Source organism: Aythya fuligula, chromosome 17 (genome assembly GCF_009819795.1).
Source record: "Aythya fuligula isolate bAytFul2 chromosome 17, bAytFul2.pri, whole genome shotgun sequence".
Classification (NCBI taxonomy): Eukaryota; Metazoa; Chordata; class Aves; order Anseriformes; family Anatidae; genus Aythya; species Aythya fuligula.
In genome coordinates, this window is record NC_045575.1 from 10,247,266 (window position 1) to 10,261,101 (window position 13,836).

Here is a 13,836-nt window from a genome sequence, read left to right on the forward strand (position 1 = left end):
CAAGTCATACTTTTTTTTTTTTCCTTTTACGTGGAGTTATTCTTACATTTACCTCTGTTAAGGTGAATCCAATTTCTGTATGGTGTGACTAATGGGTATCTTTCATAAACTTTGCATTAGTTTCTACAACCACATACTTGATAGTAAAATACCAATGTGACACCTGTGTCTGTATCTTATGTTCCCCAAAGACTTTGCCTCCATAGGGTAACTGGTAGTTGGGTTTGATTTCTTGTGGCAATAGTGTGTTTAATGCGCTTTTTAGAAAATAAATATCTGCTCAGTGGAGGGGTTTTTTAGGCTTCTTGTGTTTTAAACTTCCACTGAGGCCTTAAAAGTAAGGCAACTTAATCTTATTTCTGTATATTTGCATACATTTATCAGCAACTTTTACAAGAACATATTTTGTGTGTTTCTTAAGAGGTGGTCAGCTCATAACATTCCTTGTCTATAATGAGACTTTTCAGAATTAGTGCATTGAAAACACTGTTGAATGATCACACCATGAGGAGCTGGTGCTGAGTCAGCTGTGGATTCAGCAGTCACTAGCTTTTGTTGGAAGGTCCCTGCTACTGGGAAGGGATGTAGTGCACAGCAGGCTATGGGAGAATAGGGCAAGGGAGTTTATAGGGCCAAGGGTTCCTGAGGTAAAGTTGCCCTTGCGTTATTACCCGAGCAGTAGTGTAAATACACTTCTGAATCAGAGCCTTTCCTTATGTATAACATAGGTTATACACTTGAAAATAGTTCATTTAGTTTTTCTCAGCATAGTATTGTTTCCTGCAGTTGGCCTTCTCACATCATCTTTACTACTTCCTTACCTATTGTGTTTACAAGGTCTCCTTACCAAAAATCCATTTTGTCCTTTCACCTCTTTGATGCTGAAGGTTTCCTACTGACTTGTGTGGTGTTTAGATCCTGTACTATTAGGAAGTGTGGCTTTTTTCCCCATGTGTTTAGCATGCTGTTAGGAGCTATAGACTAAACAATACTCTAAAGGTTTCTGAACTTTTAAAGTTTCTTAAGTTAGTATAAGGCCCATTTCTGAAATTTGTTACTGTCAATTAGCTATAGAACTAGGGAGTCTCAGAAATTTGTGGATGGCAGTATGTACAGCTAAACTTACAGAATCCTTTTGGAAAAACATATCTTGCGTGTTTCGGTTCTTGCTACACCTTCAAAGCAGTGTTTTTGATACACAATACTGAATTATTTCATTCATGGAAAGGATTGTGAACTATTGGAACAGGCTGCCCAGGGAAGTACTGGAGTCACTATCCCTGGAGGTCTCCAGGAAAAGTGTAGTTGTAGAGCTTAGTGACATGGTTTAATGGTGGACTTGGCAGTGCTAGATTAAAGGTTGGAAGATATGATCGTAGAGGTCTTTTCCAACCTAGATGATTCTGTGATTCTGTACAAGAAAAATAAAACAGCATGAATGAGCATGACTCATCTAAAAAAAATTGCATCATTGTCCTTTCAAAATTTACTGAAGTATGAAGTATATTACATTACTGCAATTATGCAAAAATACATTTGAACAAAAATCTTGCTTTGCTTTACTTGCAGGGTTATACCAAGTCTATTGACATCTGGTCAGTAGGCTGTATTCTGGCAGAGATGCTCTCCAACAGACCTATCTTTCCAGGAAAACACTACCTTGACCAACTTAACCATATCCTTGGTAAGCTTTATATAATGAAGTGGCATTTCCATATCTGTCTCTCTCCATCTTTTCTACCACTACACTAGCTTTGGTCAGCCATTTCTCTTTCTCTTGGTTTTGTAGTTCCTTTAACCTATGCTACTATGTATGCATGAAGTATCTTCAAAAATATATAATGTATGGGTTTATAGCTGCATCTTCTGTTTCCTGTAGTTATTTCTGTAGTGATTTCCGTAGTAAATCATTGATTTGAGGGGCAGCAAGAGGATACTTATATATCAATAGATGCTTTTTTAAAAGGTAAAAAAGCTCAAATACACCAATAGGTCCAAGTTAATTTTTTAAAATTTCTATACATGAGCCACTTATACCAACTGGATCTTGTAAACTAAGTACTGATAATTGGAAAACTCAAATGCAGTTGTTTATTTATGAGAAAAATTATCTTAAATCTTTTCAGTAAAGGTAAGGTTTCTAAAAATACTAGAGCATTCTCTGCAGTTAAGACATTTAGTGTGGAATCTTCTTCCTAGCAGTTTTAATGTTGAGTTTTAGCAAGTATGACGTGACTGTTTTTAATGTACTTTTTCATTGAAATGCAGTAGTTTATTTCTTTATTTTTTTTTAATAGGCATACTTGGATCCCCTTCCCAAGAAGATTTGAATTGTATAATAAATTTAAAGGCCAGAAACTATTTGCTTTCCCTACCACACAAAAACAAGGTACCATGGAACAGGCTGTTTCCAAATGCTGACCCCAAAGGTATTTTATACTCTATTACATTGTAATAGATATTCAAAAGTGGAAATGAATACCAAAATAGAACATCCAGGTCCCTTAAAACAGCTGTATAAGTCAGGTGTAAAATCATAAATAAGCATGAAACTCTTCTACCAACTTATCTTTTAAAATAATTTTAAAAATATGTCTAAAATTATGTGGTATGGTGTTTGATCATTAACTTCTTTATAACAAAAAAAAAAAGGAAATCCCAGCTATTGTTGTCTTTGAAAGTGTAGTTCATTGAAGTACTGAATGTTGGCATTGGACGTTTGCTGGTTTTGTATGTAACTATTATTTCTTTCTAACATCTATGTATAATTTAAGGATTGCTGTATTCATGGTACAGCGCTCTTACTTGCTCTGACACAGTTCATGTCACATGAGTTTTTTGAGCTGATAGGATAGTTCACTTTTAGTGAACGTGAACAGGTACTGAACTGTCATGAAAAAGCTGATTTCTGCAGATGGAACTGTAGAGCTGATCATCCCCATCACTGGGAAAAACAGCTGTGATTTATTCTGCTTTTGTAGTGCTCATCAGTGTGAGAATTTTTTTCTGTGAGCTTCTGACAGCAAATTGCAGCCATGCCGACGTGCTCAGCTGCTAGGGGAACATGCAGTTAGCGTGACTTCCATAACACCTTTTCATCTAAATCTTCAGAGTAGCTTTGACAGCAGTCTTTCAAAAAGCTGTTTGCCATCATTTCAGTAAAAAGCAATCTGCACAACATGGAGCAAGCATGTGAGTTTCCAGTGTTGGGGAAACTGCATGAAAATATTTAATGCTGATTGTTATGCAAGCCTTGTAGCTTTTTAAAGCTGCTATTGAATGTGCTGTTAAATTTCTGTATGTTCTGCAGTGCTTTGTATCTGTCCAGGCATCTTAACCTGATACAAAGCTAGCACTGCCTCGATGCAGTGAGAAATTTGAGTTTTGCTGTAAATAATGTGACAAGGAGGAGAAACGGAATGTCTTTGGTCATCTTGCTTTTATAATCATTTTGTTTCCATTTCCAAGAAAAGAAAAATGTGTTACAGCCGAAGTAGCTGAACAATTGCAGTAACTCTGATTTGTAACATTCATCCAGAGTTTCATCAGACCTCATGCTCTGTCTTACAGGATCTTCAGGTTCTCTATGGGTTCTTTACAAGTTGTCTTCTACAGATTTTGCCTAAATCTCACAAATGTGAACATATTTGCATCTTTAGCTGGAGAGTGTATTCTGGGTTTCTTATAGTGTACTACGAAGATACAATATTCTTTAACTTCTGGATGACATTTTCATCATTAAATAGTTCAGTTTTCTTTTCAAAATGAGAATATACTTGTGATTGCTTCTTCATTTCAGACAAGGTCTATCTTGTTTTGGATTTCTATGCCAAAAATTCAAAGCATATTTTTGAGTGAAGAAAAAAATCAATTCGATTTCTGTTGTAGTTGAAAGCAGTTTGTGCCATAGAGGTCTGTGCAGTTCTTTCCCTTAACGTTATTTCTGACACTGTACAGCCTTCGAAAGGGTATATGTTCTGTAGGCTTGCTCCTAAAACCTACCAGATCGTGCCAAAGGCAGTTGTAACTTAGGAACACTGATAGGGTGAGCAGAGGAAAGGCATACTGACCAAGTCAAAGGAAGCATTCTGCTGTTTCTGTTGCAGCTGGTACAGCTGGGGAATTCCAGCTGTGAATTGAAATTAACACAAAACTTAGGGAAGCCTGTCTTTTCTATGTAGCCTGTCTTTAACATTGCTTGCGCTTTGCGGTTTGTAGTGAATATTAAACTCTTGCTTACTTTTGTTCTTCTTAGCACTTGATTTGTTGGATAAAATGTTGACCTTTAATCCTCATAAGCGAATTGAAGTGGAGCAAGCTTTAGCCCATCCATACCTGGAGCAGTATTATGATCCAAGTGATGAGGTAAAGACATTGTTAAAATGTAAATGTTGTTGATTAAATGATACGTTATTTTTTCATTAGATTAAGGACAATATACTGTCATAATGGAGTTGAAGAATTAATTTTGTCAGTTTACCAGAATGGTTAGAAATGTGTTCACATAGCATGTGTTTATGTACTTACCATAATTACACAAGACAAGTATTTGCATTCTGGTTCCCCATGGACATTTAGAATAGTGATTTGCATATTGATAGATTTCAGAAGAATATATTGCACCTGAAGTGTTACAACTTGAGATACAAATAGTATGCAGTTAAAGACTTGCAGGTGCTCTTTACATCACAAAATTATGTTATTTCTTTTTAGGCATCTCAAGAAATTTTACAGTGTTAATCTTCCATTGCAATATTTAAACTCTGCAACTCTTAAATGGTTTATTGCTCAGTTTACTCAGACATATCTATCAAAAAGGTAGCTATGCATTTGTTCTTTGGAAACCATAATTTATATTAATCAGGCCTTATAATATAGATATAGGAAAAAATAAACTTCAGTGTATCATTTAGTTGGGTGCCTACAAGTTAATTGTATTATTACCCTTCTAAGCAAACATATGTGTGTATTTTCCTTTGAACCATACAACTGCAAAAACAATGGAATTCCAAACATTTTTAAAACGATGAACAGTTGAACAGCGTAATTGCTAGGCTTTACTTGATGTCTGTTTTTTTGCATTCTGAATTTTCTTTGAGATTAAAAAGACTTGGTTGTGTGTAGAGATGTACAGTAGTAGTTTAAACATGCATCATTTAATAAAAAGAAAAATAAGGGAAGAAAATCAGTCTGCTTAACTTCACTCCTAACTTGAAATTGATGTTCTTCCTTTATTTTATATTTCTTATTTTAGTATTACATTTTAGAAACTCATCAAAAAATGAATAGATGCTAAGGGAGTACTCCCTGAAAATGGAACTTCTCAGTTCACTGTGGTTTTGTTTCATAATGGCCGATATAAAGTCAGGAGAATGAAATTTGCCATCAGTTTATACACTTAACAGCCCCCAAAACTGAACTTGCTGTAGTTCATATTATGCTGGTGGGATTTTTGGTTACTTCTGGTGAAGAAGGAGGGGAGGAAGAAATAAGGAGGGGGACAGTACAATATTTCAGATCATTTTTTCTTCAGGTAGTTACTAAGTTACTTTTTCAAATATTTTACCTTGTGTTTTAAATTTTGCTATTTATTCAATTTATGATTCAATTTGGTAAACTGAGCTAATAAAACACGTAAGGGACTAACAGAAGGAGTTGTTCGTTGAAGATGGCACAATATTAGACATTTCTGTGAAGCACATTATTTTCAGATTGTTTTCCCATACAGGGACTGCATGAAATTTAATAGACCAGTAATACTAAAAATAAATAAATAACAATGTCTCTCTATATTATTAAGCCTGTAGCTGAAGCACCCTTCAAGTTTGATATGGAGTTGGATGACTTGCCGAAGGAAAAGCTGAAAGAACTGATTTTTGAGGAAACTGCTAGATTCCAGCCAGGATATCCATCTTAAATAGTGCATAGGTAAAGTCACAGCAATAAGAAACCATTTGGGAAGGGGGAAAGAATTCTGGAACTCTCTGGTTACCACTAGGGAAATGTATAACCGACTGTTTCTATTGATATGCTAACAAGCTCCTGAAGTAAAAACTTTCTGCTTATTCCTTTGACATCAGTCCTATTCTGTTACTGAAGAAATGAGTTTATTTTACTTTGCAACACTGAAGTGTCTACAGGGAATCCAGGCAATTGTCTTGAGATGTTTACCTACTTTTTAGGTTACATTTAAGGAATAAGAATTACATTTAATTAGTGCTTCTCAGAATAAAAGCTATGTGAACGCTTTGAAATGCAAATCTTACTAAAAAAAAAAAAAAAAAAAAGCTAAAAAACTAAAAAACTTGTCAAAGGGACAGTGATCTTCCTTCAAGATACTAGAGTATTTTGTCATATGGCTTCAAATGCTTTTTAAAAAATTCTTCCTTAAATGTAATGTGCAGAGGAGAAGCCTTTTAAACTATTTAAAAACAAACAACAATCCCAGAACCGTAAAACTTCAGTGTAACTTCCAGTACTTCTGAAATAATTGTATGAGAAAATAGCTGTCTACCTTTTCTTAAATTAATTATGATTATACTTGCTAATATTTTGAAGATTTAAACTTTCTTAATTTAAAATGTACTGATATTTGCTGTCTCTGACACTTTTATTTTTTCAAATCAATAAACTTAACTGGTCTTCATATACCATGAGGCTTGCAGGTCTCACTAGTTTTGTACAAAATTTGTCAAATACTTACCTGAATAATATTTCTAACACTTGAGAAACTTCAGTGATACTGCTAGTGGTTTAAAGTATGTAAGCTTTGTGGCTAGACAAGAAAAACAACCCAAAGATGACAGCCTAATATGTGTTGCCTATTTTGTGGGCTTAAAAATGGATCCTGTGCTATTCTCTATGAACATTCTACAAGTATCATCTCTGCCTGGCAGTTCTAGCAGAAAGGTTAAGTTTAGCCTGTGAGTGTCTCCATTGCAGGAAATCTTAAGACCTTGACAGCCCTGTGTAGAAACTTCATTGCTTTGCTATAACCAGTAATTTTTCTGCACTAAAAATGGGATTTCAGTTTCTGTATTGCTTATTCCTCCAGTTTCTTTTATTTAATGTTGCACTGGTAGAAAGGAAAAAAAGTTGAAACTGTTGAAAATAGTTTTTACTTTAACAGGAATAACTTCTGTTGTCACTAGTTTGAATACTGAATATAATTGTGTTGAATAGCAAAGTTCACAACAGAAGTAATTTTGATTTTCAGAAAGTGTTTCATTTGTGAAGCTTACTAGCTAACATTCAAAGCTATGTTAATAATTAAAATTTAGATAAACCTGAGGTTCATACTCTTGGCTTTTATTATTAGTTGGGCATTACCAATAGAATTAGAACTGGGGTGCAAAAACATGGCTGGTACGTGTTCTGTGTTTTCTAAAGTGAATTCTGTACAAGAGCCACTAGGAGTACATGCACAAATTTGAAAGAAAATAACATAAATGGAGTAAGATGAAACCTGTTATTAAAAGGCCATAGAATCAAGGAGGGAGAACAAATAGCTAACATTGTAGCAAATCAGTTTATGATCTCTGCTCCTTTCCTCTTTGCCCAGACCACACTTACCTAGGTTGTATTAGGGATTAAGGGATAAAAGGATCAGGGATAAAGATACCTATTGGTGATCCAGTGCTAAGGGAAATTTCTTTGAGTGCTATTATGAAAAATTGATTTGGTTGATATGATGCTGAAAGTGAAGTATTTTACTTAACTTGATAATGATATGCTGGTAAATTGTACAAATCTGTGGTTAGAATTATTAGATATTCTGTTTCACAGCAGTTTAAATATAAGCAGCCCTCATAGTGAAAACCTGTCCTTAGCAGTTGGCTTGGACTGCACAGTAACAAGTCCCTTCCTGTGCACTTGTACTCTCCTCCCCAGCCCCACGCTTTATCAGCTAGCTCTGCTCAGTGTGTTATTTCCTGTCATAGTTTTTGATTGTAGTTTTTGGAATTAAGAAACAATGTGAAAATAAGCAATTATTCAAATAAATAACGAGTTCACTCATTTGGAGAAAGGTAGAAATATCTTCCTGTTTAATAGTCATGTTTCTATATCTTGTCACTTAGGAGTTTAAACGGATTTACACAGGGAACAGCCTGTGTTTGGAGGGTTATAACCCATGTGGATAATGAAGCTAACATTTTAAATAGCTGGTCTCCTGGCTACTTGCTAGGTTAAGGAGTTTCTCAGGGAAAGCTTTTTTAAAAATAATGTGCATTGATACTGCTGACTCATGTTTTTATACACTATGTTTTACCATAAATAGGAAAATGTATCTGTTTTGAAAGACAATGTTAAAACTTTCTTCACTTAAATGTGTCTCTGCTCTTTTTTGTAGGACAAGGACTTAAAGGACTGGGCATGCTCAAACGTTGCTGTTCCTCTTCCCAGTTCTTTATTGTTGGTCATGTCTTGTGGCCTCTCTCAGCTTATCCACTAACTCCTTTGAGCCATTCAGGAGGGCAGTTCCTGGTAGTTTTGGCTTTTCATGCTTTCAATGAATCTTTTAAGCCTGAAGAATTGTAATTGACACTCCTATGCGTAATGCCCATTGTTGACCTGTTGCAGTACTGTACTGTAAGTGCACCTACTGCTGGCCGTGTTTTAACTGCTTGCTTTCTGGTTTGAAAGATGCAGTGGTTCCTTTCACTCCTGGATCAATATCCAAGAAGATAATTCATTAACCGATAAGAAGTTTACACCATGAACTATGTTTTTCTGACTTTACTGAAGTCGCTGGCATTTTTTTTAGAAAAGCTACTATTCAGGGCACTTTAAGTCAGTGACATCCCAGATTTTTTTTGCACTTCCTTTTTAAATAGAAATGGTTAGCATCCAGTGGGGTTTATACCATTATGCTATGGATTACAGCATAAGTCGTGTTCATGTTAATCTTGCTTATGCACTTGTTTGGGTGTCCTGTGCTGTACATATAGGTATTCTATACAGCGTAATAGCCACATAGGAACCCATCTTAATTGAGTTCATCTAAGGAACATTTTTCCATGTATTGACGAAACTTTTACTTTTTCTCCCTGCCTTTTTTAAGAGATCATTTAAAGTTTAACCATGTTGGAGGCGTAGTACTTCCAAAGTTCATACCATATAGTAGTGTTTATAAGACTTGTGCAAAGAGAATGAGTGGCAGCTCGCCAACTTATATTTATTCACCGTGTGGTGGAAGATTAGCAAAGAACATAATGGCATGATGACCTACAGGTGAATGCTTTTCTTTGTGGAAGGCATCTGAATGTTGTGGTAAGCGAGAAACCAAAATATGATGTTAATAAACTCAGTCTACATACTGCATACCAATGAAATGCTTCAAATGAGGATTGATAGTTTTACATTTTAATCTAATCATTGACATTCAGAATTCTTGCAGAGAGGAACACTGCATCTTTAAATGAGAAAGTCTGAATTTACTTTTGCTCCTACAGCATGTCAGCATCTCAAGTTCATTTCTTGCAACCTACACTATGGTGATTTGTAATCAAGCCTCCATGAGCTCGTGACATGAAGTACTGTTCTGTTGTCAAGTACTATCAAACTTTTCTGATAATGCTGAGTTAGGACAACCAAACAAAGCTAGCACTAAATAATGTTTAAAATTGTATACCTTTTAATGATCTTTTCAAGTATTTGTTACTGAAATTGTATAATGTGGAGTTTACTAGGTGTTATGTTCCAGTGCAGTGCCTCCTTTTCTTTCCCCACTGCTCTCTGTGGTGAGAAATTTGCCTTGTTTAAAATAATTACTGTGCCCTCGCATGACTGTTAAAGCTTTCTGTGCAAAGATGATTGTCTAAGTGCCACATGCCTATGATTGAGAGAAAAAAAAATCTATTGTTACCTCTGAGTTGTGTTCAACTGAAATGCTATTCAACAAATAACTTAGGAAAAATAGTTCTATTTTTAGCTTTTCATATCTCTGCTGTCTTTTTCTCATTTTATTTTGGCAGCAGTGAAGAATGGATTGTATAGACTGCTTGCTAATATGAACAAAATGCACTTGTAATTCCTGGAAATAAATTTAAATCTTATATCTTCACATTAACATAAAGAATTAGTTTTTGGTTTCCTCTTGGGTAATGTGTTTGAATGGAAATCAGGTTCAATTGCTACTGTAGTATACAAGGATGCTTGCTGGTTAATAACACCAGGCTTCCTCATACCACTTAAGTCTGTTTTTCAAAGAAAAGAAAGCCATTAACTTAGATTTCAATAGATAAGGGTGCTTACAAGATTCCATTTCAAAATTTTCCTTTTCTTATAGTTTGAGTGTTAGTCTACCAAAACTAATTTTTAATAAGCAAGGGTTCATCTTAAAGGGCATTTTTGATTAGGAAGTTCCTGTGGTACACAAACCTCTGTTGCGTGGAACGTATTAGGAGCATTATCAGGACACTGCACAAGTAATCATTGAATTGTGGTATGGAACCTATGCTAAAAAACATTTCTCCAGAAGAAATATGCACTTGACTGTTGATACTAGTGTAGAAATTTCTTTTGACGTTTCTACACATCTTTACCAAAATGCTTTCCTCACTTGGTTTGGAGAAGCTGAAATATTTCTAGAATCTCTGCTACTTGTACCATTGTCATTACTACAGGAATCATGGTTGGAAAGATGACTGTTACTGAAATTAGTTTGTAACACCTCAGTTTTAATTTATTAAGGAAGAATTTTGGCAGCTTGTTTCATCATTGTTTCCCAGTAATATTTTAATATTTTCTTTAATTTTGGATTTTGGGGGCGCTGGAGATTTACTTTTGTAATCTGTCTCTCGGCATGAGAAGCCAAGGGTTTGCTTTACCTAACATCTGGTGCTTTCAGGCTTTCTTCCTTAGCTATCCTGCTGAATCAAATTGGCATCCATCAGTATCAGTAACTGCATTCATCTATCTTCTACTGAATTCAGTACACATTGTTAAGCAGAATTTGTTAAAGCATCAAGTGCAGAAGCATGATTTTTTTGTCAGATTTTGAAAACGGTTTAAAAGAAGGTGCCTAAAACACTGTTAGGTCAGCTATTTCATCATTTTACATTGATTTTTTTTCCTTTATCTACTTTTTGTATTTTTAGAGCAGAGAACTGAAACTCATAATTGAAGTTACATGTATTTCATGGTAAAGATGTTTTGGGAATAAGGAATGTAAACAGTTGATTGTCGAAACATTCCAACTTTATAGCTGAAGAAAAATATGCAAACATGAACTTCTTATGGATGCTTTGGCAAAGGAGCATCTTACTCTGCTATCCTGACTGTCACCAGAATCTTCCTCATCAATATTACATATATATATAGTCTGAAGTGTACAACACACTACATGGGCTGAGCGGTGTGGTGCACTATGAGCTTTCAGGAGTAGCAGGTGGTGACATAACTCAGCAGTGGCCAAATGAAACCCAAGGAGTTTAGCATGGTTTTCCTTACAGAATGGGAGAAAAAGAAAAACCTGTTGTTGCTGCCCACTGTAATACGCTATGTTATATTTATACCATGTCGAAGTTGTTTGCTGAGCAACTGTACTATAGATTTAAACTTTATTAATATATATTTGCTTATGTTAGTGTAGTTTATATAGTCCTTGGTTATTGATAAATTTATTGTGTTGTTACAGCACAGTGATATGGTATAAATATAGGTCTATACATACACACAACATACTCATGAATTTGGTCCCTTGCATAGTACTTTTATATTTGTACAGCAATGTCTTCAAGTAAACCCGGATTTTAGGGGAAGTATTTTTGTAAATGCAGTGGTTTAAACAGAAAATCCAAACAATCCTTTTACTAAGTTTTAAATTCATTTGTGGTTCAAAATGGTTTAGTTAACAATTGAAATCAAGACACTAAATTAGTGAAAAGTGCACATTAGTAAAGTGAAGCTTACAATGTTTTTTTTTTTTTTTTTTTGTAGCATGTGCTGTGATCAAACTAAGTGAAACATTGGAGGAATTGTAAAAGTTGGGCTACCTTTGTAAATCTAGAACAAATTTCTAAAGGTTGCAGCTGGATTACTTACTATTGTTGCCTTTTCCTGTGTTGTATCAGTGTAGAGCACTCTTAAAATACTCAAACTGCTTTGTCTTTGCTTTGTACTGTTGGTGCCTTCTTAGTCATGTACCCCACAAGTCATGCATAGCTAATTTAGTTAATGGTAAGTTTAAAATTTAAGAAAAAGGCAAAGGAAGATTTTATATAAAAAACTAAAAAAATAAATCATTTTCTGTATGTTCTTATTCATTGTAACAATTAAACGTTTATATTGTGACAGATTTGTGATTTGGTTAATCTGTATAGATCAATTGTAAGTAGCAAAGGTTTATATTTCGTCTTATTCTTTTAATGTTGTAAACGTTTGTGATTTTCTTTTTTAAATCAGGTAACTTAATGTTCTGTTTTGTTTTTGGCATCTGAATCTTGTAAAAACAAATGCAAAGAAAATCATTAAATTGTGTCCCTGTATTACCAAATCAGCATAGTACTGTGCATATATAAAAATGAATTGAATTTCGCTTTAACATGAGCTGTTTTATAAATTATACACTGTGTATTACATTAGCATGTCTAAAAAATGACTGTCACTTGAACAGTGTAGTAGCAAGTAGCCTACATGAATATTTTAAAATACACAATTGTGTTTGTTTTAGTGTATGACTATACCAGCTTGAAATTAAATTAGGGAAGCTGTCCAAAAAAATCACAGGTAAAGTTTACAGACGGGCAGAAGTGTTGTATCTTTGTGGCAAGAAAAGTCTTGAAAGCCATTGGTATTGAATTATTGAGCACAGATTGTTTTGGCTGTCTTGATATTAATATAGCTATAGCCCATTTCCCAGGAATTCTTGAAAAGAATGATTTGAGCAATCCTTATAGACCAACCAAATGTTTTCACTTAGCTATGAAAAAGGTTCTTCTCAGGCCAAGGTTTGAAACTTTCTGTGATGTCTGGGAGCAGTGCACTGTTACATCACTGTAATGGGCTTTATCTGGGTTTTATTTTTATTTTTGTATTTTTAAGCCTAAAATCAAGCTGTGCTAAAGAACTGAGGTCTTAAAAGATGTAATTGGATGATGGCAGCTAAAAACTTCTGTAATTAATATGAAAACAGAAAAAACGTGACCTGAAACTAACAAGTGTTTATCAGTAACTGACAGGTCTGTGACAACTCTGAAAACTGGCTCATTAAAATTCATCTCTCCGTCCCCTCTCTGGCTTTCACAGCAGCAAATGCCATTTCTTCCAGGATATTACAGAATTTAATTTGGCTATAGATAGGGTTATGCATGTTCTTTTTCACTGACTGAGCTGCCTTTGTCTTTTTGTTCCTGCCAGCAGTACATTGGATTGCAACATGCGTATTTCAGTGAGTTACTTCAAGATGTAACAAAACTGCAGCTTGTCATGCTGGAGGTTTTGACAAGCTGCTGATTAGCACTCTTGTAATGCTTGTTTAAGTGGGGTTAGTTAAAATACACATATTTTCTGTGTTCCACCAGAATCTGACGTTGATCCTTTGAGCCTTTTTATCCCTGAGCTTGAAGTGTAATGGGCAGTCTTACACTCCTGGGGTCAAAGACTGTATAGGTGGGTACTCAGGTCTGTTCTTGTGGGCTGGGCTGTTGTAGTTAGAGTGCCCTGGAAGCTGGGCCCCCAGAGCTGGGGGAGATGGTGCACTCAAATACAAAGGCATGTGAGGAACTGCTTTCAAGTATAAGCCATGTCTCTGATGCCAGTACTTTCTCTGCAGACCAAAGATGCGCGCTTCTGTGTTCTGTACATTTTATTTTGCTATTCTTGTTACTAATTTGC

At 35.1% G+C, this 13,836-nt stretch overlaps 1 protein-coding gene across 1 annotated transcript in view; it reads left to right on the forward strand.

Annotated features, from left to right (window-relative positions):
* Positions 1-12,544, forward strand: part of MAPK1 (mitogen-activated protein kinase 1) — a 36,951-nt gene extending 24,407 nt beyond the window's left edge. The window contains exons 5-9 of the mRNA XM_032198853.1: positions 1,570-1,684; positions 2,298-2,429; positions 4,256-4,365; positions 5,801-5,928; positions 8,351-12,544. Coding sequence (XP_032054744.1) covers positions 1,570-1,684; positions 2,298-2,429; positions 4,256-4,365; positions 5,801-5,917 — 474 coding nt within the window. The 3' untranslated portion in view covers positions 5,918-5,928; positions 8,351-12,544. The remainder of the gene's footprint in view (positions 1-1,569; positions 1,685-2,297; positions 2,430-4,255; positions 4,366-5,800; positions 5,929-8,350) is intronic.
* Positions 12,545-13,836: the final 1,292 nt, after the last annotated feature.